Below are 26,675 nucleotides of genomic sequence, written 5' to 3' on the forward strand. Positions count from 1 at the left end.
GAGCAGCTCCTAGAGACCTCTGATTTCAGACTAATTACGTACCTACATTCCTTAAAGTCTTTTCTGAGACATGAAATAAGATCTTCATCTCAAAACCTTTAAGTATAGATAGCTTCAGGCTTCTGTGTCTACTCTTTGTTTCAATTCCATATGTAAATGATTGGACGTTTTTATTTTAATTGAAACTACTCGAATCTAATAGATACTAAGTTAAAATTATTAAATGTCAACTCTGTTTTACCCACGCTTAAAAAGTATTTTTGCAATTCCTTTTTTGTAGTTGTTAATACTCGTATTGCATATCTCAACCAATAATTTAAAAAATAGTATTGGTACTATGTACCTTATTTTGTTATCCTAGTCTCGAATCTTGTATCTTCTATCAAGTGATACAGTTAATCACTAAATGTTGTCACTTTCCTCCGGTTTCTATTTGCTACTTCCGCGAACCGGTAGTACCGACCTGTCGCATTAAAAATTATTGATATGGATTTCCGGTCAGTTTTGTAAGATGAATGCCCACGAGCCTTCGGCCTCCGCGTCTACCCACGACGTAGAATCGTAAAGCCTCTCCTCCCATGTTACTTTAAAATATATCATCTGGTCTATTGCCTGTTAATAGAGATTCGATGTCTTTATTATCCGCTAAGATATGAAAATATAGCCATTATTTCTAATCTTTTAGTGATAAAAACGAGATGTTTCCAGAACGTATTGCTAGATGTGCCTATCGCAGATGTTTAGTATCTACAAGGATTTTTTTGGTTCTTATCAACAATATCTATCATTTCGTAGCCTCTTCTTATTTCATTCTTATTACCTACGTTGTTTTACAGCAATTTAATCAATATATCAAGGCAATTTAATGACCAAAATACAACCTTGACCTTAACGTGATGTCATGAAGATGTAATATAGATAAAGTAATATAGCGAAAGCAGTAAGTTTTGGACCAAAAGCTTATATTTCACCTTCCATTCAAGAAACTGACAAGCCATCAGCTTCTATACCAGTAATGTTTACCTCTGACGCGATAATAGTTAATATTTAGCAGTTAACCCCTGAATTATGATTCAATGCACCTCAGATGATGACGCATTTTTCATTCGACTCAAATTCGACTGGACTTAATCAATTTCACGGGAATTTCGACCAATTTATTCACCCTTATTGTAAACGTATTATGAATCAGGCAGTTTAAAAATCCTAATAGTCAGGTGCTGCATTACACGCGTCATTATAAATTGTTTCACCACCTCATTCACGTCATACAGTACTGTAAAAAAATTAAGGATTATTCTTCCTTGGTTAATTATATAATTTTGTATCATAAAATACCAGGGACTGAGGAATCGAAAGATTAAAATTAGTTTCTATCGTTCTCTAGTCGTTCACTTCGTATGATTTTCTATTTTACCTATCTGATATTTCAGTATTGTTAGGCTTTTACTTTCTGAATATATTTTAGTGAACTCTCATCGTTACCACAATATGATTGCTTCATTTTTCTGCAGTGTTATACATAAATGTTCTTTTAGTTGTATACTGTATACTTACATCCCGTAGTCTGCAAACATTGAATTGTTTGTTATACTGAAGTACACACATTGTTAGAATACTCCAGGGAAAATCCAAGAGGTATACAAACAACTCGAATGAGATTCGTAAACACAAAAAAAATAAGCGAAGATAATTTTTACCCAGCGCTATTTCTTAGAATATTACCACAAAAGCACATCATGTGAGCTTCGCCATTATTTTTTTTATTTGAAATTTTACATATTTTATTTTCCATTTTTTATTTGTTTCTGTTTCATTTTTTGACTATAATTTCGATCCCATATTGGTAAAGTCGCTTTTATTCCTAAAGTTATTTTATATATTTACTTCTATTTGTTTTTCTTTTACTTTTAAAATGTTTTTATGTATAAAAAATATATTCTGCTTTTTCGTCAAGTTTATTGATTTAAATTTAGATATTTTTTCTTTTTATTTTTCCCAACCTAATGCATGGCTTGTAAGCTCTATAGAATTGGGACACGTATGAAAAAATATGTATGTATTTGCAGCTGATATTAAATTAAGTAAATAAATTGAAAATATATCTGAATTTACAGATAATGTATGTAAATTTCAGAATGTGATAGTATCTGAACCCTTGCACTTGTTATAAACAAAACCCTTTGTCGTTTGCGGCTCTCTAGTTATTTGTATGGGTTCTCCTAATCGGTTTATCTTTTGTCAGTTCAAGTTAATCCTTTACGTAAAGCCGAGTTCACCACAGTGGCCATTCAATGGAGAACCATGTTTTTGTTGTCACCACTCCAGATAAATCTTCCTTCTAATTAAGCCTCGTATCTTTGTGTTGTTAATGTTTTCAATTTCGTATTGGGTTGAGATAAATTTTATCACGCATAGTTCTCGAACTTCGAATGAATAGTTTCTTAGTTCTTGGACATGCTTTGATTGTTGAATATTATTCGTCATATTATTCTTATCAACCCTGTTTCATTCTATTTGGTTTTTGGTTTTTTAATGCGTCATTGATTTAACGAATAAAATGACGAATAATTTTAGAATGTCTCAAATTTCATGTCACGTTTGAAGAGTGTATTTTCTAAATTCAGCCAGTCGGCTCTCACGGGGTTGTTCAACTGCAAACGGTAACATTTTAGGATTCATTGAACCACCGACGTCACTTGGTCCTCCGTCAATTCGCCGAGCAAACGTGTCTAGCAGTAACGGGATCGCAATCACAACTGGCGCACAGTGGTCATTGTGTAATGAGATAATGTGTACGTATCGACAGGCTTGTTCCCACGGAGACCCTGCGGATTCCCAATATCCCGACAGATATGCATGGGTATGTTTTGTCTGTTTACGTTTTACGACATGTGCGCGGCGGTTGCTCGGCGACTCTCGACTTGGCACTCGGCAGATCCGTTATTTGAAAATGACGTCAATTGTTTTCTCATTTCTAAATCCGACATCCGACTGTCTACGGCTTTTCTGACCGTGTTTTACTGTCTAACATTCTAGCTGCCGGTCCGTATTCTAATCGCAGTTTGCTTGCATTATATGAAAAGTAAATTACCATGACTTATTAAAAAATATTTGATCTTGCTGGGATATACCCAGCTATATAGCTAGGTCTTGATCTCCTCTGTTTTCATCATTCAATAATATATTTTCTAATGATTTCATTACTCAATAATAGTTTATTTCCGTACAACGCTGAATTTCCCATCCAAAATTATTATTTTCATTAGCTAAGTCTGAATATTTCGTAGTAAGTATAAGAGAATGTATGAACAAAATATACTTAACCCGATGGTTGCCAGAGACGAGATATCTCGGCAAATGGCGGAGTGCCCGTATGGCCAGAGACGAGATATCTCGTCAGTACTTTTGATGACGTATTACTCCGCAGTTTTAACTCATATTGACAATCTGTCAAAAACGGAACATACATTGCCATCAGTTGAAGTTGTCACAAAATATTTTATAAAGTTTTTAAATACTTTTAAGTGATTTATCGGTATCACTTTCAGCTGACAGTTAACAGATGTCATTAGGGCTACCACTCAAACCACTTGAAATATTGATTATTTTAATCGATTGTTTTGAACGCCAGGGGTTTTTATTTTGCTCAATTTTTTTGTGTTTTTCTTATTATTTTAAAATATTCCATTGATAAATAATAGTTGTGTGTTAATATTAAATTTAATAAAAACTTGCGTGTGCGACTTAGTGTGACAACCCTGAAAATTTGAAACTGGTTTAACTTCAAGAATAAAACTCTAACAATCGATGCGGGATATAATATTTGGTAAGTAAATTATAATTCAATAAAAACAACAAAAAAAATCTTTAGACAACTTTTTTTTTTCAAAAAAATACTTGGCCTGTTGAGCACTGCGGCGTAATTTATTTGCGGCTATGAAAAGGTTAAGAATGAACAAACATTAATATGTTTGATAACCCTGAGATTCATTAGAATTAATTAAAAAAAAGTGTATTCGAAACATTAGTTTTGTACTTTAATTCGAACTTAAAACCACTGCGTTATTTAGAGCTGCAAGACAAGGACAATTACTCTCAAGTGATAGTTGACGTCTGGAGGACCTGACACGACACGCACAGAAGATAAACTAAAAATACTATATTGATAATTGGTTACCGGTAATTTATAGTATTTTATGTATTAAATGTCAAATCAAACACTGATTTTTTTAAGTCCACTAAATTTTACGGCGCTACCTTTATTTTTATGTGAAGGTAATCGTTCGTAAATATTGTTCGTAATATGGTCAGGGAGTTGATGTTGACATGGTTATTTGTTATTTTGGTTTGGGACGCAAGAATCCCGCAGCCGACAATAAATAACGTTCCAGCAATCGGAATGATTTCCAATGGGCACGAAAACATAATATATCGCTTGTTAAGTAGCGCCTGCCATTCCGCACACTGCACACGTGTCCAAAGCTATATTTCTATTTGTATTTCAGCTATGCGCGATAAATCATTTCGAGAACAATAACGCGAGCTCTCCCCCCGATGAAGGAAACCGTGCGAAATATGTGGGTTGAAAAAAGGGGTATTCAATAAGTGCGAAGTCTACCAACAGTTGTAGATCATCATCCCGAAGTAGGTCGCGTCATACCAACATGGTTTAGCTATTATCGGGTTTATTCGATTCCCGGAACACGCTGTCGAATGCAGCCATTGAGCAATCCAGCAGAAAATGGATATCCCACGCCTATTAGGAGGTAACAGTAAACCATGGGCGATATAATTGTACCAATAGCCGATGGCAGTTCCACAACGTGACTTCAGGTAATGTCGAATGTGTAGATGCTGCACCCAGAGACCGACGAGCCAAACTTTGTCCCGCCCACACTCTCCAACTCGACTACTACAATAAATCCATCTTACTGTCAGTCACGTGTGGAAAAATCGAGCGGAATCGAAACCGTTTTTTAAACCGAAGTTTTGGGACATTAAAGGATTCGATATGATTCGTATCATGTTTGAAACTAATTTATAATATAAAATTATAAACATACAGTAAATTATTTATTGATTTATCGTTTAATTTGTAGAACTCCATTTTAATTTTTGTATTCAATCAAACACTGACTTTTTGAGTCTCCAAGTAAAAGGTAGACGATCGGAGTTTTAGGATAAATGAAACTTATTGTCGGGATGGCGCCCGAGTTCTGCAATTTTTCCTGCACTTGAGTCAGAACCTAACCCAAGGCTGGAGACTACACGTTAAGTGGAAATGTAATTTTACGTATATGGGCATTAAAAACCCTTTCTGCGGTCATGAAGTCATAACATTCTCGATAAAACCATTTCATTAAATAATTCATTCATTGTATCATCGATTCTTCGAATTGTACGGTTATATTGAATACAGTGTTTTCCGCTTCCGTAGCGTAGTGGCTAGCGTGTTTTGCTACCACGCTCGAGTTCCCATGTCGCGTCAAAACTGATGCCAATTGGACGTCCTTGCAACAAGTAATATAAATAATTCAGAGATAACATGACTCGGGTAATATCTGTAAGGAATGCGATAAAGCTTTTAGTACTTAATCTTGAAACGATTGCACCTAAAGCCTAGGTACCTGAAAATACTTTATTGGTTAATATTGGTAGAATAATTGGTAAAATATTGGTATCGTGTGGTTAACACCACGCATTGAGTACCATCGGGTACATATGAATGGTGTCATATTGCGATATATGTAATCTTTAAAAGGCAATGATCTTTAGTGATTCGTAACAGCCACCGAGTGAGAAATACAAACACGGTATTAATTTCTAAGCTGAATTCAATATCCGTAGCGACGTTTGGCATCCCACGCGGGTCCAGAATGACCCACGCAGCTGTGCCGGCAATTTCGTGATGGTAACGTCGGATTTGATTTTAGATCTCGTGGCCGGAAGTGAGGTGAGCCCGTGCGCCATGTGCGCTGCGCACCACTGATACCGCACTTCCGCCTTCATTTCTGTAAATATTTTTTCATATGCAATTCGAGATTTGGTTGACATAATAATAATCACACGTTCAACATAATTGCGGTCCTCTTATCTATCTAAGCCTGAAACACTAGACTTGATAGGAACACTCGTAATTGTTATAGCTCTGATAGTTTTATTTATTTCTAGGACAGTTTCATATTGCGTTGTTGAAATTCGTGATAACCTAAATCCGAACTTTTCTAACTCTAGTGCTATTGAGACGTGGATCGTTTGTTAATGGTCCGTTTATGTACACCGATTGAGTGACAATTTTGAGTAAATTTCGCTCACGAACGTTGATTCGTACACTAATTCACTAATTTATCGATTCGCTGATATGAAATGTTAAGTAATTAAATTAAATGTTAAGTATGGTTTTACGATTGTAAAATTTATTAGCGACCTATTTTGGTCGTCGGCTGTCGTAGAAAGGATGGCGAGATTCTCCCACCTTGCTGATGCGTCTTTGTTTGATTGGCTCTTTCGTTTTTGGTTAACAGAAAAGATCCATCGTTTAATTGAGTCGGTTTTAGTGATCGAAATGACTGGATCTTACTTCCGTTACTTGGAAACTGCAAATTTCTACGAATCCCTTTGGGTGAAATTACCTGTAATTAAATTATCCCCCTCCATAGTGTAGTGGTTAGCGCGTTTACTAACCGTGCTAAAGGTCTCGAGTTGGATTCACAGTGGGGGTGTCAAAATAAAACCTCATTTAAAAAAAAATTCAGATGTCCCTGAACTGATACCTGAAGCACTGATCACCTTTCTTTAACATGATTTACGATCAAGACTAAACATCGCGTCGATCCGACGCAGAAGCCTATACACTATTGGGTGCGGATAAGAGCTATAAAATTAATGAATTTAATTGCTGGTATTTCTGTATTGGAATTTGGCCTATTTATGACCTATTTTCGATCGATATTAAAACTCGTGGAGAATCCGGATCCACCAAAATGCTCAAATATCTCAAATACCAGATTGCTCTCAAAGTAGCATTTCATCCGCATTTTATCTCCCTACGCGGAATATGTAATGGATATGTCGAAGCCCGTACCGCTTGTTATCTTAAGGAATTCTGCATCGAGAAGTTAGTAATAAGAGTAATAAACAATCAGTTATCCACGCAGCTCTCGTGGAATGTCGCACTATGGGCTTTAGCACTGATTTATGTCTACACAGTGTAGGTGTTCTTTGGCTTTGTCTCCAAGGTCTTTTAATTTTTTCAACTCTTTATTCAGTTCATTACGTGCAAAATATAAAGTCTGTAATTTATTTACACATCACTCATTAAGTTCATAGGATGACATAAAAGTCAAAAAATATTTTTGAAATCGTAAATTAAAATCGAGTGGAATAGCTAATACCTTTAAGATGCGAGAAGGCACGATATTCAATAAAATATCTTATTGTAATATTACCATTTAATATTGGGTATATTGCCGGCAAAAATAAGGAGTTTCGAGAAGCTGGTGCTCGTAAAATAGTTGAGGAAACGTGAAAAAAAGGACGGTATCCTTTAATGGACAGACTAAATTAACTAACTAACTAACGAGGTCCTTTTTAATAGACCAAAATACAGACATCTTGGATACGCCCAGCACTGTGCAAGACGAGAGACTAGTCCAATAAATGTGTCAAAGATAAACCACATATTTTCCACCATTCTTTACTTTGTATTTCCTCGGTATTCTTTTGATCAGATGTCTCGGTGTATGTTGAACCCAGCACCGGAATAGCACGAGGAAGTAGCCCGAGGCGCCACCAGAGATTAAAAGTATCGTAAGTTGTGTGAGGAGTGGTTAGCGGCGGTTCTCAGGAGCTAATGACAGTTTTATGACTACGATACTCGTTTTAATTATGTGGTAATTAAGCGAAATTCGCTTGTTTACCAAACGTTTCCTAGGAAGCCGCGATATCGCTGACCACGGGGTGTCACAGGCTTAATCATGGTATTTTTAATATAGGTACAATAGATATTTAAACAAAATGTTAGCTGCGTTGGTATGTAATCACTCGCTTATATTTAAGTCTACCGGTTTCGAGACGTACACGTCTTATCGCCAGGACAATAATACACCAACATACTAAAAACAATTTTTGTGTGTTCCCACTGATAAGAAATAAAAAATAATAAACAAATAAATAAATAAAAATTAGAAACAGCTTCTACCCCCTTCTCGACCTTTATCGTCCCAAGGACACAACTTTAAATTTTAGCTTCACATACGATGTTTGAAAATGATGCGGAATTCACCAAAACAAGTATCACAATAGATTTAAAAAAAATAGTGGTAGGCATTTACCAAGTAAAACTCAAATAAAAAAACATTATTGAGAAGAATTGAAAGATTTGCAGGAAAAGAACAATGCAAATTTATTTGTAATACGATAATAGAATCATATACTTATGTATGTTTAATGTTAACTATTGTAATAGAATCAATGGTTTGAAAAATATCAATTGTAAAAAATTATTCAACCAACTCAATCTGGGACACATTCCCAAATGCCTAAACCTTCGGATCTGACTGGACCATCGCTCTCTTCTGATACCGACTTGGCTCAGGACAGGGCAGGGTGGTCAGGTTGGTCAGTTCTCTCCAAGAACTGACTAACCTGAGGTTACTGGGAGTTTACGGTTCAAGGATACGACCACAAAGGAGAGTAAATTCAACTTATATTATTGTATTGCTATTGTTAATTGGCTATTTTTAGACTCTTCGAGCTAACTATCAATGATAATAAGTTGGAAGCCCTTGAACTCTTCGCTCGCCAACTGCATATCCTTTGGACTTCTGTCATCTCCAGTAAGTATAAGTGCAATGCCGACTAATGACATTTCTAAACGGACTTTTTAAAATAAATAAACGTCACGAACACTTCCTCTCTTCAATGAATTGATTATGTCGGCTATTGCGTAAAGTTATCTTTCGTCGTAATAATATCAAGCTAATTCAACTTCTTGACCTTTTCGCTGTGTTTACGAGAATAAATGTTATTAATAGAATCAAGTCTCCCCCGCAATTGGTTAAAACAATTTGTGTGACTTTATCAAAGTCGTTTTATTACGTATCTTACAAAACGTATTACTTACCTACGTGGTGAAGTAAAATAATTTAGTAGTTTCAGTAATTTCTAAAACACACCTTTATACCTTAATGTATCTTTAACATTATTTAATGTCGCTGGATCTTCGTTAATTGACTTTCTATCGCTGCCTGAGTTCGCATTTTAATTTGGGCAGTTTTTTTCCTGTATGCTTATTATCCGATGTATTTTTAAAATATTTTATTTCTTCTAATGAGGGCTATGTTTTTGCTATGATCGAAAAAATGTAATGATTAAAACGAAATCAGTATAGTTTTACTGGATGTCAATTAACCTTATAAATGTTTCATTTTAAACTCTGATTTGTTTGTCTTTATGTCAATTAGAGGGAATAAAGCGCCTTAAAATCGTCACCCAAGTTCACGATGACATTATACTCTATGCACTTTACAATTGCGAGACATTTTCCATTTAAAATTGTGTTTATCATATGAAAATCCGATCAAAACTGACAAAGCTGTTACCGTTTAAATTTTACTCAATTTTCGCAATGACGTTACCACGTCAAAATGATATGATTTTTGCATATAAGTATGTATAATTTTTCAAAAATTCCTTCTGGGGTTTGAAACTGACCAGCCGTATTACGGTCGGTCGTGATTTTGTTAATGAATACAAATGAAGACATATCTCAGCACTGCAGTAACGAAAGTGCTACCATTGAGATAAACGTTCTTACGGATCCTGCGTCAAGTGCTGAGCACTTACAACTTGTTACTGTACGCATTTCTCACACCATCGCCCCTGTAAGTGCACGGATTGTCTTGTCGCCTTTACAAGTTCCTGCGACAGTATTTTGGGTCAGCTGCATACGCCAGCGCACACTAACCCGACACGTCCACCAATCCAGTCATGCATTATTCATTGACTTCGCGCCTGGCGCCAGGATAACATCATCTTCCTCGGCGTTAAGACTTTTAAAGACTGCGTTTAGTGACTCATTGCTCGGCAGTGCGTTTGCGTTTGATAAGCCATTCATGTTTTTCATAAAATGAATTGTCTGTTGTCTGTGTCCAAAATTGTTGCCCTGTGGTCATAGCTTATCATTGTTTTGACTCATTTTCCAAGTAAAATAATTTTGAAAACCTCACCACTAGTAAAAGATTATTTCCAATGCCGAATTGTAGAAGTAAGAATCAAATTGAAGAAAAAAGGCGTTTATTATGTTGTTTGATACAAATCCCATATTCATAAAGTTGTTCCAGTACCAAGCAAACAGACTTCATGAAGTAAATGAATCAATTCCTTAATTTCATTTTAAAACAACATTTACCAACTCCGTTTAAGAACATTTAAAAAGAAATCTTTTGGTTTTTCTCACTACCGCCTACCGGTGACGATTCGTGACGCCATACTTTATTAATAGACCTCACAGTTCCCAGACAGATATGAAGTCAGATCCTGATATCATCAAATTAAAAATCTTCACTGTCTCATTAAAGCCACTGTGTCCTCGGAGTCAACTCCTTATACGTCTCATCACTGAAGCGATACATTAATTTTGACAAAGTGTCTTTACTGAATTTCACCCTTGACTCGCGTTAAATGATTATATTGCGAGTATTTATGGCACCAGACACCATTGCTCAAGGCAGTGAACTTGGTCACTCGGTATGTTTTTTAAAGTCGGTTTTCTTTTCTGTATTTATTAGGATATTCTGCAGACCAAGGCGGTATTTTCTCAACATAAATCAGGCGTCTGCAGCGGTTCTCTGAACCTCAAATACAGAACAGGGTTCCACACGGATTTCTCTGGACATTTTTTTGTTTGTTTTCGTCGTGATTTAAATATTTTTAATCATGTATTATCTCCAATTAAAACGAACACTTTCTTTATCGAATCAACAGCCCATAATAAAAGTAACCCTGAAATTTTGAGGCGTGTGAGAGAGAGTCCATTAATTTTTATTTGCTAGTATTAAGATTATGGATGCAAAATACAGCAATCAGTCAATGTCAAAAATTAAAAACCCGTTTTTAAAAACTCTAGAATTAGAGACATCGTGTCAACGATCTAATTGCATTTCATTACGAACTGCCATTGAATATTTCGTTGAATATATTTTTGAAATTCATTAATAAAATTGATAAAATTGCTTTCAATCTGAAGTAGGTACTTAGGTACCAGTTCCTACTCCAGTCAATGAATCGATATATTGCTATCGTAAAACCATTTTTCACTTTTTTTTAGAGAAATTCTATGGTGAAAATATTCCTAACTATTGAATATTTGATCTTATCATTTTCAATTCACATTTTGTCAGTATTGGAAATTGAAATTCAAAATTTAGCGAACTGGGAAAATAATAGTTACCCATTCTCTACTTTGGGAAAAAGCTGTACAAATTTTGATTATATTAGTGGAATTTTTTAAAACATCGCTAATGGTTATATTTTTATGTGGAATACTATTATATCTCCTCGTTCCTAATTTGTTAATACATACTAATCAAAATAGTACCCAGTCGTCTTGCGATTCTTTGTTTTAATTTATTTTCAACATCAACATAAATCCTAATTCTCATATGTTGGTTTTTACAATGATTTTGTTTATATACTTCGCTATAAACATGTTTTCATATTGATAAGAAAACATGTTTAGTTTTTATTTATATTTTGTCCACACCCTCTCCTGTTTCCTGGTCCCCGGGAGCAATGCTTTCTTTATTTCCATTTTATTCCGCCTGAGCTCGTTTCTAAAGAAGATACTCCAAACTTCGACCCAAACAACTTTATGTAAAATATAAATAAAAATACATTTCTCGCACATCGCGTGTTTTGCCTCGTGATGTCTTTGTATAAAAAAAATCGAATTGTTTTTGCAGTGTTTTGAATAAAAAAATCGATATTCATTAAATTTACTATAACAGTGATGATCACATGGGTGAAAGTAGTATGCAGGGGATTAGAACCTAATTCGTCTTGTTTTCAAATACATATTATCAAATTTTCAATTGATATTCTGAATACGGCCATATTCAAGTCGTTTCTCATCCTACACTGTTGTTTCACACTTGCCTTGTGTATCGTTCTACCATTATTTTTGCTTCTTAAATTTATTATGGTGTCTTACGTTATTTACATTATTTGCATCTCCGACCGATAATGACCGGTTCGATATTTCAAGGAGGTGGGAAGATGTTTCGATAATCCGGAATGTGTTCAGTAATTCGCAGACTATTTACAAATGCAAATATGCTGTCCATATTACGACGATATTTATGGACGTGCCGAATGTTCATTTAATACTTTTAGATTCGAGGATGCGGTGGCGTCTGACAAAACAGGCGATTTTAACCTTTCGTTTTTTTTTTTTAATATGACCACTTTTTATCACTTGAATATCTTAAATAGAGAATAAGTACTATAGATATTAGAGTGTTGGAGACTGTATTGTGCGTATTTTAAATATTCTTCTAATGTCATATTACCTGATAATCAGATCTACTACGCCTTTTCCAGGAAACTTTTTTATACTTTGCTCTCTTATTTACAACCTAACTAGTTCTTCGAAGCAATTCTTGATTTTTGGTCTGTCTAGTACCCATCTCCTTTCACTTTTTACCTAAATTAATAGAACCATTATCTTTCTTTAATCTCTCTTCGTCTATTTTTTACCTGTCTAATACTGCTAACATCACATTTTATCTGCAGGGATAGCAGAGAGAACTTTCGTACATTTTTTGTAGTTTTATGTTCTCCTGTTACGTAGACTTTTGTCCAGACCAGATTTATGTTTCTCATAGATCTGATCTTGCTATGTTTTGGCCTTCTCTATTCTATTTTCTCATTTACGCTTTCCAAATATGCTTTTTAGTCATTCGCTCGCATTTTGTAAATATTTTTTAAAGAGTATCAATCAACCTTGTATTATTTTCTAATGTCTCAATTTTCAGTTCTGTCACACACCGATTTTTCCCATTTGTCTACATTCCTCTCACTCTTTCTTTATAAAATTGTCATATTAACTGTGTGAATTTTATGTTTGTGTCTCTTCCATCAGCTGGCGTAATGGGTTTGCTGTGAAACCATTATAAAATGCTATAAAATAAGCCAATAACTTCCCCTATACAATAACCGCAAGTACTAAAACCTTAGCAAAAATTCCTCGCTTCCACGTTTTCAATTTTAATCCTTTACATCGAGTAATCGTCGTTATCTTTACATATATGAGGCAATATATATATTTTTAATACCAACATCTCTCAAACCATGCTATCTACCAAATGATGGCATATGTCTGCTAATATTATACATATTTCGATGTGCCACTGCGTATGAGCAGTTCTTAACCCTTTATTGTATATTCGTTATCCGGCTGTGTGTTTGGTATGCAAATATCGCGTAACCATTAATAACTCGATGACAGACTAATCCTCTTATGGGTAGCGATGTTCGCTTCTGACGTAAACAAGAAAAAATATCGTTTGGAATTTATCAGCAGAAATGATCAAGATTCCAAAGTGGTTTTAGCGAAACCGCTACATTCTGTTCAATAAATCATAAACGTTGTATTTCCCGAAATGAATTATGTCCAATATTTCAAAATATCAGTCCTTTCTTTATGGTGTTGCAAATGCAGTGACGTAAGTCAGCCTCCCACTGCCGTGAGCCCACTTTGAGATCATCCGTGTAATTATCGTTTGATACCAGTTTTTGCATGTAAGGCGATTCTATCTGGCTATAATATAATTAAATGGATCTGTTTATCCTGACGCTGTGTCTGGAGGTGTTAATTATATTTTTTAAACCCGCGTACTCATTTGAATAATTGGTTAATTTTTTTGGCCTCACCTTGATCTTGAGCTTTCATTCGACGTTAAGTACTTATATATAATTTTATATTTGACTTTTTGCTCCTTGTGCAAGAGAACAAATCTAGTACATTGTCGCCCACCTCGGGGTTTGTAGAAGGCGTACGTGTATTTCGTATTCCGTAATGGTAAACGCGTCTTTAAGTTCTCCGGACTCCTGTTCTTTGTCTATCGCTAGCTTTAGGCCCTTTTGCGAACAAGGTATAGCTTTAACTATAGCCTCGCTGCCGTTTAGTTCTCTCGGTGCATAATTTTCTTCTCAATCTTCCCCTATTACGGGCACATTAGATAGCGGCGAACTGTCCGTGTAATACCTGCTGGTCGAAATGTGGTATTAGATTTAATGCGGTGTCATTGCCGCTCCGTAGCCCCGGGACTGCTATCTAGCGTCTAACAGCTACTACTCGATCTTATCTTTCTATTTGTAGTGCCGCAGTTATGTTTACCCGAGTAACATTTACCGAAGCACTTAATGAAATTACCCGTTCTGTAGTTTGTATTAACCCGCTAGAAATTCACTTAAATGTCGAATTAAAATGTCAGCATTCCCCTTCTGTCGTCTCTGGCCGCCCTGGTAATTGTAATTTCTCTCGTATGTAATGCGCGACATAAGTATAACCTTTGCATTTCTTACGGAATTTAAATATTTGATTACTCGCATTAGGCTTAACGATCGCCTTCGAGTAGCGGCATATCAAATTCACGACGTAAGCGGCTAGTCATTTGGCGCTTCCTTAAAAGGTGACCATTAATAAAGCGGTGTCAGTTGCATTATCTCTTATCGTGGAGAGCACAATTTGTACTCGACTATTATTTTTTTGCTTCCTGAAGCAATCTCTAGTGATTTCTAGTAACCGGAAGTGATTTAATAACAACTCTACCCTCGCATGTGGCTGGGGGTGTTGCCAGACACGTGGCACGCGACACACGTGGAACAGTCATAAAATGTTACATGAACTGAATGAGATACATAATATTTCAGTAATTTTCTAAATAGTTCTTGTTGTAAGATGTGGTATTTCTTCTTGATCACACATTGTAGCCGTGACTAGTCATCTCTTGAAATAAAACAATACAACCTCTTTTAATTACTATATTAACATAGAAACCATTTTTGAAAAAACACAAATTTTCAATTACTAAAGGGTGACAAATATTTGAATTAAAAAAGTTTATCTTCGAGATTCTTAAATGATTTTTCAACTCCAAAATGTAATACTAAACAATTTCAACAAAACTTCAAATATTTGGGAATTAAATATTTCAATAAACTCCCTAAAGAAATTTAATAAAATAGAAGATTTAAAAATTCTTGAGAAAAAAAATTAATGCCCATTACATATAAATCTTGAAAAAATATATAAAAAAAAGACTATTATACTATTAATTATATAAAACATTAAACCTTGAGTGTAAGTCCCTCTCCAAGCACAAGAGCTGTCTCTTTTTTGGAGAGACACAGCGAATCTAAAACTATAAGTTTGCCATATGTATGAATGTTTAGAAATTGTATTATGTTGTACTTAAAAATGTAACTATATTAAATAAATATATGTTTTTTTTAAATTCAATATCAATTGCGACGTCACGTACTATTAAACATCGAAATGATTATTCATCGCGAGATTTTTCTCCGATTAACTCCGTTTACTCTCACCCTACTCTCCCATTCGCAATTCCCAAACATAGTTTTGTAGTCATTTTCTCGTCATACATTCCTTCGACATGTCCAAATCATCTTAGAGAGCCATTCTTGAATTATCATCTCCAACCAGAGCTTATTAACTTCAGAGATTATTAACTCCAATAGAGCTGACACCGCGAAAACGAAAAGCCTTTTTAGAACCACCGAAATGAAGACTCTACGACCCATCGCAGGCCTAACACTTCGCGACAGAGTAAGGAACTCTAAAATAAGAAAAAATGCGATGTCGAAGATGTTGTGCGATGGGGGAAGAGTAAGAAGACGTTTCTGGAGAAATCATGTGGGAAGAGCAAGTTCGGATCGAATGACGGGAACAGCAGCGGACAACAGCATAAGAGGTAACAGGTCCCCAGGAAGACCACCCAAACAATGGAGAGACAGCTGGTATTCCACCTCCCAGGAGCGAACCAATACGGAAAATAACAGGACACAGTCCTAACTAAAGAAGAAGAAGAAAAAAAAGAACCATAGAACTTCAGAACATATTTAAAAACACTAACAATTCACCAACGCCGGAAACGGATTCCACTGGTTTTTATCGAATGCATCTTTAATATTCATTTTAAATGTCTTAACGACAATAAGATAAAATAAGTGATTTCACTTTCATTACAACACAAGTCTCATTTGAAGCTGTTTATCATTTAACTTTTTGATAGTAAATTTATTTAATTTAGCAACATCTATATATAAATCACGACGTTACATCAGTATCTACTCTTTACTCTTGTTAATATTTACTCTTGCTAATATTTTAAATCCTGCAATTTGTATTTTTTGTTACGTTTTATTTTTCTTCGTGCTGTTTCTATTAGCTTTTGCATCCATTAAAAAATGTATGTCACCAAATACATTGTCTTTGTTTTACCAGATTTCTCTTCTTCTATATTTGTATAATATGTTAACTACAGATATTTGACGGATGATTTGCTGTAACATACATCTTGTTTACTATCATTCTGATGGAGAACTTTCGATCTTCTGCCAATTCTTGCTGCTTAAATGTTTAATGGTCAGGAACATACTAAGTTGCATAATTATTGTTAATTTGAACTTATTGAAGAGTTAGAACAAAAATTTAAGTCGCTCAAAACCAGAGGCTCGCAGTGTCTTTCCCTGCGGCTTGCTGACCACAGTGCCATGCACTAACTAGCGCGCTTGACTACCATGCTGAAGGTCCTGGATTCGATAAATATGAAGTTTTATTTTACTCTCAATATTTATTTTATATCACTCGGGACTTGTACCTGAGGACTGGTCATTCTGCCTGCACGTAATTAACGATCAATGTAACTTTGCGTCGATGTGATGCAGTACCCTATGCACCATTTAGCGCATTAAAGGGGCTAAAAGAAGATGTAAAAATACCATCTTCAGTTTTAAAATTGTAATATTATACTCGACATGCTCTGTAGCGAATACATCGAGTTAAAAAGACGAGCGGAAGATAGAGATGAGAAAGACGCAAACCAATATCATCATACAGATTGTAACCCACGAAGAAAATGCCCCATCCTCCCTCTTCCCAACACAGATTAAAATAAAACTATTTTTTTAGCTAGAAGAAACAAAATCCACTTAATGATCTATAATAAACCGTGTACATAATAAGCAAGGTAAATACTAAATGCAACTCCTACCTATAAAAAAACCCACATAGAAGAATATTCTCTATGGAGAATGTATTAATACATGGTATTAAGAATGCACGTAATCTCAGGGTTATTACGCTTTATTTTGGTCGTTGATTCGACATAGTGGTACCAATTAGAATTCTCCGGGGGTCCATTTGGACTCTCAGCTTTATACGGAGCGGGAATCCCTTCATCTCGAGTGGTTCAGAAAGTCCTAGCGATGTGCTCGTCCCGGCACTGACGTATCAAGGCCGCGGATGGAACGGAACATCTCGATACTCTTAATATAGACCTAAGAGAGGCATCTGGATTCCACGACTGTCTTCCGGTCATGTATCCTCCACTCGCTGTAGTGTGTAACGTAATACATATGCCTCGAGACTTTTCAAGGGGCTGGACAGAAAAAAGAATACTCATTGTGTACTGTTCACATGCTCTTATTCATTGATAATAAAAGTCCTTTTAAAGAACTTCAAAGCTGATCATTTTATGAGTGAAATAGTAGGAGAGTACACACACACGTCCATAAAACCTTGACCACTGTAACCGTTGATAACCACCGATTGACCAACCAAAAAATTTCTTCTCACAAATCTATTAATTTGACTTTTTTCTAAAATCACTTTGTGTTCAAAAATATTTCTAAAAACTCTCTGGGCGTTGATTTGAACTAAATAGTAAATAAAAAAGCTGGTATTTTATGTTTTAAAACATAGCTTATAATTGGACCAGTTAATTTATTTACAACATTTTGATTATATCCAAAATACTTGTTTATAAATCTGGATTATCTCCAATCAGGAAGTATACATATTAGTTCATATTTTTGGTTTAGTTTTCGTATCGTCAAAAAGTTTTTATGATAAAAAGTTTGTATTTGTAATTGGGGAGTCCCGTTAATTCACCTCGGGGCTGATAAGCCAACGTTCCACGTTCCGATGGTAAACAGCGACGTTTCTGTGCTGAGGTGATATCTCTCCACTCGGTTGGTTATCTTATCGTTTCCTGGCCACATCCTCCTGTTTCCCCCGTTTATTACTACCCACTTCAGTGGCAGGACTGTAAATAGCGATCCTTTTTTCTTCATTTTTCATTTTGTATAAACTGCCCATTTTTATTTCGAAGAACATCCTTTTATAGCTTTATTGGTATCCCACTCTTCTCATCCATACCGTATATTGCAAATGCTAATTTATTTACTAAATAAATAAATTATCTGGTCAAATTATAAGCTTAAATAATAAAAATGAAAATGGTATTTTCTGGCGTTTCTCATGTGTGTGATTGTAATCCAGGATTCGGACCTCACATACTAATATAAGAGTTTCTGCTTAATAAAAAGCTTCTTTACATCTCACCAATTCTCAACGATTCTTTCTTCATATCGCTATTCGAACATCTATCAAACACCGTATTGACACGCGCATTCGTCTGAGAGATCGCAATTCGATTGCATTTTGTCTACTTTATCCTTTATATGCCAACTCCATGTTTCATTTCCATACAACTCTCATACGATTGTGACTTGATTAATGCCGGATTTTTCGCTTGATCTTGTAGCATTTTTTCTGGGAAACATCAAATCATAACTCCGCTTGACTGATATTTATTATTGAACCGTTTCGTTTCTCTATCAAATGCACTGCACTTAATTCTTAAGTATCGGTGTAAGAAAGGTTTGTCCTAAGGCAGTTTCTCGTCCGCTGAATCACTGGTCGCTAGGCATATTTCTGCCACAGGTAACACGTGTATGACGTGTGTGCAATGCGAGCTGATTCACGCCGCTCATGTTCGTGTCAAACGCGATTATGTCCAGAAGCGTGAAGTGCGTCATATCTGTGTCTGACCATACTCCCCGCGGGAATGCAGGCCGCCAAAAAAAGCCCTGAATCATGGCTTTTAACTGAAAATATTGTGATTTTACTACGAAGAAAGCGAATACGTAATGCTATTGTGGTCACGATAACAAGTTTTTAAATTTGTGTTTTGAATATTGAAAGCATTAACTTTATGGATCATATTGATATATTATTTCGAGAAATAAAAATACTTTGTGCTTTGATCCACTCACATTTTTATTAACCAACTAATTTCGGCAACAACCTGTTGCCCTCTTCAGGGTTTAATTTATGACTAGTCAACCCTTATCTGCACCCAATGGTGCATAGGGCACTGCATCATATAAACTCGGTGTTATCTTGATCGTTAACATATTAAGGAAAGGTGATCAGTCCTCCGCTTCAGGCACCAATCCAGGGAGGCATTGAATAAAAGCACCAGTCGGGCATTGAATATATTATATATTATAAGTGAAAAATACCTTATATTTATTTGATCCCCCCCTTGGGAATCGAGCCCGGGACCTCCAGTATGGTAGCCGAGCGTGCTGACCATTACACTACGGAGGCGGACATATATCTGAATACCCTCCCCAATAATTATTTATTATCAGATTTATTTCAAGTTTGACAGACGACTTTTAACCCATTCATTAGCGCGGTAGGGTGGACCAATCCGTGACATGATCTTTATAAATCTCCAATGCGGGTATCGATGTGCCGATGTACCGATATACCGATGGCCGCGTGTTGTCATCCACCGAGATGATGTATCGCTTCTCCTTCCACCCACAAATTATTTATTAAAAATAATTGGATGCGTTCAGATCAGACGAAAGAGGGGTTATCGAAAAACGAGTCAAAATCTTAAATGACGTTTTTTTTAATTATTTTGCTTTCTCAACATAGATGAAGAATATGGAAGTCTGGGTATTAACAGGGCTTTACACGCGTAAAACATTCTACACATGTTTTTTTAAGGAATAGCCCGCAAAACCTGTACTTTTAAAGGCTTGTCTGCAGGTAGGATAGTAAGGATAGGGAAGGTAAATGTATAAAATACATCACAAATACCTAGAACAATTGAATAACAATATTTCTTGAATTTATTTTGCACTTGGCGGGAATCAAAACCGCGACGCCAGTTTCGCAGTCGAGCGTCTAAATAAATACGCCACGGCGCCTGTCATAACCACACTACTCAATTCTTTTGAAACTTCTACATATATCGCAAATATCATGACGCTTTGTTAAGCGTAGTTCCAGCCGCTGCTGCATAACTTCAAGGAATGTGTGTCGAATTATTACGAATATTGGTGTGGGGTTCTTATCTCTACAGTTGTGTTAGTATGAAATGACTGACATTTCGATTTTGTTGCAGCCCTCACGAAGGACTGGTCGGACCACGCGCTGTGGTGGCCGGAGCGCAACTGCTGGCTGTCGCGGACGCGCGCCACGCTGGACCAGTGCGGCGTGGCGGCCGACTCGCTGCTGCACTTCACGCCCATGCACAAGGCGCTGCGCGTGCAGCTGCCCGACTTCCGCTACCTCAACTGCCAGATCGACTTCTCCGTCAAGACCTTCAACGCCGTCATGGCGCTGTGCAAGGAGCTCGGTGAGTGCGACCTCCACCCCATACACCCTCAAATATTCTGATGACTCTTCTCCAGTTATCCCTTGACTGCGCTGCACGTAGGGCTCCAACCACCCAGGTGCCTCCTGCTGTCCTAACTTGATCGGTCCATCGTGTGGGGGATTTTCCTGTCCCTCTCTTCCCCTCCAGGCCACCAATCACAACCAGTCGTTCCAGGTTATCTTAATTGCTACGCGCAACGTGTCCAAAGAACTGAAGAATCTGTCATACACAGATATTGGCCAGAGTCAAGCCATCCAAGTGTAATTCCTGACGAATGGACACATTGGTGCGTCTAGCTGTCCATGGGATTCGAAGCACGCGCCTCCAACACCACATTTCGAAACCGTAATTTTTTCTCCTTTCTGCTGCGTTTATGGTCCATGTTTCAGCAGCATAGAGAAAAATGGAGTGGACTTTGGTCCAGGAGTTTGCTCCTGACAAGCTTTATCTTGGTCACACCCCTGTCTTTCCAAATTTCGTCTAGCTTAGACATGGCACTTTTGGCAATGGCGATACAACGTCTGATCTCTCCTTCGCAAGTTCCTTCATTGCTAATTTGAGAAAAATTACTTCTACATAATTATTAAGAAACCCCTGAGAATTTAGCTGTACTACGGTAGCCAAACATGCCTACCACTACACTACAGAAGCGACCAGTATAATTGTTATTGTCTCTTTCCCCGCAGGCATCAGACACCCGGAGGAGCTGTCTTTGTGCCGGCAGCTGGAGCCGTCCCACCTGAAGCACAACTACCGGGACGGGGGCGGCTCCGTCGGCGGCGGCCAGCGCCGGCCCCCGCCGGACACCAACACCTTCATCGCGGCCAGCGGCGCGGGCGGCTCGCTGGACGCGGGCGGCGCCCCGCTGCTGTGCGCGCCCCCGCCCAACCTGCCGCCCCGGTCCCAGTCTGCCACGCCCATCAGCTCTCCTTTGGCAGTAAGTGGATTTCATATCTTTGCCTGACAGTGGTTTGCCCAGAGACTGATAATGCCTGGAGGCCAGCTTGCGGGATTCCAGGGGCAAGCAAAGTGAAGCAGAGGAAATAAGTTTGTAGGTCCTACAATCTAAGGATAAAGAGAGCTGACCCCAAAGTCTGCAAAGACGTTATTTGGAGACGAAGCCAGGAAGAATAAGTGATTTGATCATAGCATACAACATACCATTTGTGTTGGCATCCGTCCATGTTGGTACTCTTATGGTTGTGGATTTAAGAACACGGCCAAGTGTTCTCTTGGTAGTGCGCTCTTAAGGGTGTACATTTAAGAATACGGCTGGGTGTTCTCTTGGTAATGTGCTCTTATGGGTGTATATTTAGTAAACGGCTGGGAGTTCTCTTGGCAGTGTGCTCTTACAGATGTACATTAAAGAATGTAGCTAATGTTCTCTTCTCTTCCAGCACCAGAACGGAACTTGGAAGCGAGGCATGAATGGTACCACCCACTCCAATGGCGACCTGTCAGACGGTTACATGACGCCGCACAACACCTCCGTGTCTCTGGAGATGCTCAACGGCTCCTCCGATATGTCCCTCGCCAACAGTCCATCGGATCCTGGACGTGAAGCCAGGGACTCCATTATCAGACCCAAGTCTCTGGTGGAAAGAGCTCGCATGAACGTTGGGTAAGGATGCTAAAAGAATTGTCAACTGTTCTATGTAGAAGCCTATAGATGTACACTCAGACCTCGCTTTGCGTTGTTTCACTTTGCATTTTTTCATTTCAAGTTGCGTGGTTACTGAATTAAGACTCATTTTTGCCATTTTTGATGTTTATATGATTTCCAATGGAAAATAGCAATTCAATTTGTGTCGCGATATTTTGGAACATATCAACGACGCAAAGTGAGGTCTTTGTGTATTGTGCGAGTTTATTATTTTTTTTGAAAATTTATCTGAGAAAAGCTGTTCAAATATCTGATCTCTGATGTTTCAAAGAGCAGTGCGGAATTGTTTAAAGATCTGGTATTTGAGATCTCGTTTTTAAAGCAAAATGGATTAAGTGATGATTGAAGAAGAAGAAACGAAATCAGACGACAACTAACCAAAAGTCGGACGAATGCATATAAATTAATGGTGTGTAATTTTATGTTCTTTTCTTATTCCTTTGAAAAAATGGCTCTATGTTTGGTTAAGTTATGTGAAACAGCTTTTTGAAAATGGCTTCACATATAATTTTCTGAGACAACCCGGAATTAGTTGTGGTCGGCCTGGGAAGTCGGCAGTGAAGGTAAGAAAAGGATGATGCAGATCACTCTTCACTTGTGACAGCACTCACAGACAATTGGAGGAGAACTGTTTTAAAAACATCGAGATGAACCTGTGGTCCAAGATTCTAATGTTTTTTAATCTTTTCAGGTGGTTGGACTCCTCCCTGTCTATAATGGAGCAGGGCGTCCGTGAAGGAGACTGTCTCCGCCTGAAGTTCAAGTTCTACACCTTCTACGACCTCAACCCTCGAACCGACGCCATCCGAATCAACCAGCTCTACCAGCAAGCCCGCTGGCAGATTCTCAACGAGGAGATCGACTGCACGGAGGAAGAGATGCTGGTGTTTGCCGGACTACAGGTCAGTCGAAACTTGATTATCTGTTCTCTGTATTCTCATAATTCAAACACACTCCACTCAAAATTGTTTGACTTACCTTAAAATGGTTAGTTGGGACCTATACCGTGTATCGCTTACTCCTTTCAAGAACGTCATAAATCAAAAATCGTCAATTTTCAGTTGTGCATGTTTTCGAAATGCCCAGAAAATGTACTTTATCTCACCAAAAGAGGCATATTTTTAACTTAATATTACCCGCTACAGGGCAGCAAGTGTTGTTTTTGCGTTTTGAAGAAAAAGTATTGTTTAATTTTTTTTATTTTTAAAACTAGTCAATTTTCAAATGGAGAAAAAACCTTCAGGTTAAACCTAAAAAGATCTGTTGCACAGTAAAAATTTCAATAAGTGGCTTGATATATATTTTTAAAACATTGCATTATATGTATTTTTAAACTTTAAAAACGTTCTCCTGAAAAATCAAGTTTTTTGATTTACGACGTTCTTGAAAGGAGTGAGCGAAATGTATTAACCATTAAGGGTGATGAGAATTGATATATCGACTCTGGGTATACTTTGTCAAAAGCGTGGCCTGTCGATATACCGATGATGATGCCAGTGTATTTTGGCGGTCGAACTGGGAGATTGTGTCATAGCGTGCGTATTTCTCGAGTTCCAATTTGTCAATACTATTCACAAATTAACAATTTTCTTTTTAATGTAAATAGAAATGTATTTTTTGTAAAAACCTAATGTTTTTCCCCTTACAATGTCGGATTTGTCCAATAGTGATTTTGAAAGCGTTTGTCAAACATCCTACGAAAATGTTTGTTGTATTGAAAGTAGTGATAGTGACAATAAAATTAGAATGCTTACCAATCTGAGAGTTCGCATGAATGAGCCAATTTCACACGACCATGACACACTCTTGTGAATGAAAGTTTTCCATGTTTTTTTTTCAAATTGCATTTATTATTAAAGATATAGATCAAAGATATGTTTATCACGGAATGCTGTTTTATTTGAGTAGATTGGTATGTTCTCCGCCAATACCATAAAGAAATACTAAAATCAGTCAATATTTGAGAAATATATTGTCGATTTTGTACACACCTAAAAAAAATAACCATTTTTGCAAAAAAGTCTTCAGTAATTTCAGCATACATATAAAGGTGGAGACTGACTGGAGCATTTCGTTGTAACGTAACATCTTAACCATAGTTTCGGATGCTCGCGGCGAGCATCCGAAACTATGGATGGAGCGCTCGGCTCTCTGTACTGACTATACGAATGCTCGCATCGTAATGTGTTACGTTCCGACGAAATGTGGAGATCAGTCTTCACCGTAAGAATAATTCTCACTTAATCTACACTAAAACACTTGTGTAACCTGCTTATTCCAGGCTCAAGTAAACCTTCAGGTCAGCAATGGTAACGGAAATGACACGATAGACAGCCTGACTTCGGGGATAGATTCCCTCAACACCTCGGGAGCCAACGGGGGTCTGGACGAGGACGAAGTAGACATGGCGCTGGCGCAGCTCCAAGCAGCCCTGGAGGGGGGCCCGCCACTGCCGCAAGCCGACATCACTCGCGTGCCTGACTTGTGTGACAACCTGCGCTTCCTCAAGTGAGTTGATACATCATTCTTTACCATTTGATAAGCTGTTCTAGATATTCAAGGGCTCTTCTTCTTCCTGGCTCCATCCCAACTTATCGCCTTTGTAGACTGTTGGGGTCAGCTCTCGTCGTCCTCAGTATTCAAAGGCGGTTAAATTTAATCAAATAATATGGCTTTTAGTGACGTAGTGCAAAGTGAGCGTATTAATGAATTTCTTGAAGAAATTGTATTAATTACTTTCTTGAAATTTGACAGTCATCAATGCTACAATGGTACCACTCTCTTAAGTTTTTAAGCCAGGATATATGCTGTGTTTACCGTCAACGCTTTGTAATATAATATTATTTTGTATTCTCTCCCCCCATAAAATGACCAGAGTACTTACATAAGTGATAGCTCGGATTAGAGTCCATAGTTAGCTTTAGGTACCATAGAGAACTTTAGATTTAGTGCTAGTTATAATTTGATTGTTTACATCTGTGAGGTAAGAAGGCCTGGGTGTGAGCGCAGCAGAGTGTGGGCATAAATAAATGAATGGGTGTAAGAACGATGCCATTATAACCCAGGAAATCAAAAGCCATGGAGATAATTGTAAAAAGTTTATATTGGAATTCCGTAATTGCTTGTCTATTAGTTTATTGTAATAAATTATTATTATTTATTTTAGATGTTATTTGATTCTAACTTATGTGATGTGTTTTCATTTATTTGGTCTCTGGGTGAAGCAAGTGCGATGGGGAATTCTGCTTTCCTGCGTAAGCTTTGTATTGTTTTCTTTTTACTCATTAGTTTTACCCCTATTTTTATTTGGAATATTGTATCCAATTTTTTTATTTAAACCTTTTATGTTTAAAAAATCCTATTTATCTTGAATATAAAGCACCATTAACTGAGTATGAAGCACCATTACCTTAAATAATGAAAGCCTGAGTCATTTCTGATACTTCTTTCAATGGAATACAGTTTCATAGCCTTGGAATGCCTATCTACACTGACCAAATTTGGCTTGGTGGAATTTCATCAAAAATAGCCTGATTTATTATGTTTCTATGGCCTTTTTAATGGTGCATAGGGCACTTCTTCAGATCGATACAGTGTTAACTTGTTTGTTTATTTTATAAACAAGACTATAGTCTACTCAAAATACTTGTCAGATAGCATGATTGTCTTCAAATCCTTTTTCTTTTTTTAATATAATTATCCTTAAACCACATTAACCTTCAAAATCATGTGGAAAGTGTAATAACAAAGTAACAAAAATTCCATTGTTCACATCATTTAGCATTATGTTCCTAAACCCCGTGAACACACTTAGAGATTCACATTTACTATATTATAATTAATCCAAAATAAAATTGACCGTTTTTTTAAATTATGAATAAAATTGTTTTTTCCCACTTGAGTTTTATATTGTTATGACTAGTTTCAGAAGCTACAGATGCTTCCAAAACTAGGCGTAACAATATAATACTCAAGTGTTTAAAAACAAGTGTTTGATTTATAATTTGATCATGTCTTACCACAGAGTGAATGCCAAAACGATAAACTACATGACCTCTTTTAAGGCGTTACTCGCAAACACAGAATTCAATCAGCGACCAACCTCCGTAGAGGTAACATGTCTCTCCACACCCATTTTTTATTTTTATTTTAAAATATATACAGAAAAATTATTTTCATATATATATATATATTTTTAACTCCTTACCGTTCTTTAACCGTCAAAAACATGTAATTATTTCGAA

The 26,675-nt window shown here is 36.9% G+C and overlaps 1 protein-coding gene across 1 annotated transcript in view; it reads left to right on the forward strand.

The window, feature by feature from the left end:
- The window catches only part of LOC148308733 (unc-112-related protein-like), a 96,881-nt gene that overhangs the window by 65,417 nt on the left and 4,789 nt on the right, over positions 1–26,675 (forward strand). Inside the window, exons 2-6 of the mRNA XM_088261232.1 lie at positions 20,514–20,747; positions 21,455–21,705; positions 22,166–22,389; positions 23,123–23,333; positions 24,713–24,939. Of these exons, the coding sequence (XP_088117358.1) occupies positions 20,514–20,747; positions 21,455–21,705; positions 22,166–22,389; positions 23,123–23,333; positions 24,713–24,939 (1,147 nt within the window). The remainder of the gene's footprint in view (positions 1–20,513; positions 20,748–21,454; positions 21,706–22,165; positions 22,390–23,122; positions 23,334–24,712; positions 24,940–26,675) is intronic.

The sequence above is a fragment of the Brachycentrus maculatus genome, unplaced genomic scaffold (genome assembly GCF_059751285.1).
Source record: "Brachycentrus maculatus isolate JH-2025_06_01 unplaced genomic scaffold, ASM5975128v1 h1tg000152l, whole genome shotgun sequence".
NCBI lineage: Eukaryota > Metazoa > Arthropoda > Insecta > Trichoptera > Brachycentridae > Brachycentrus > Brachycentrus maculatus.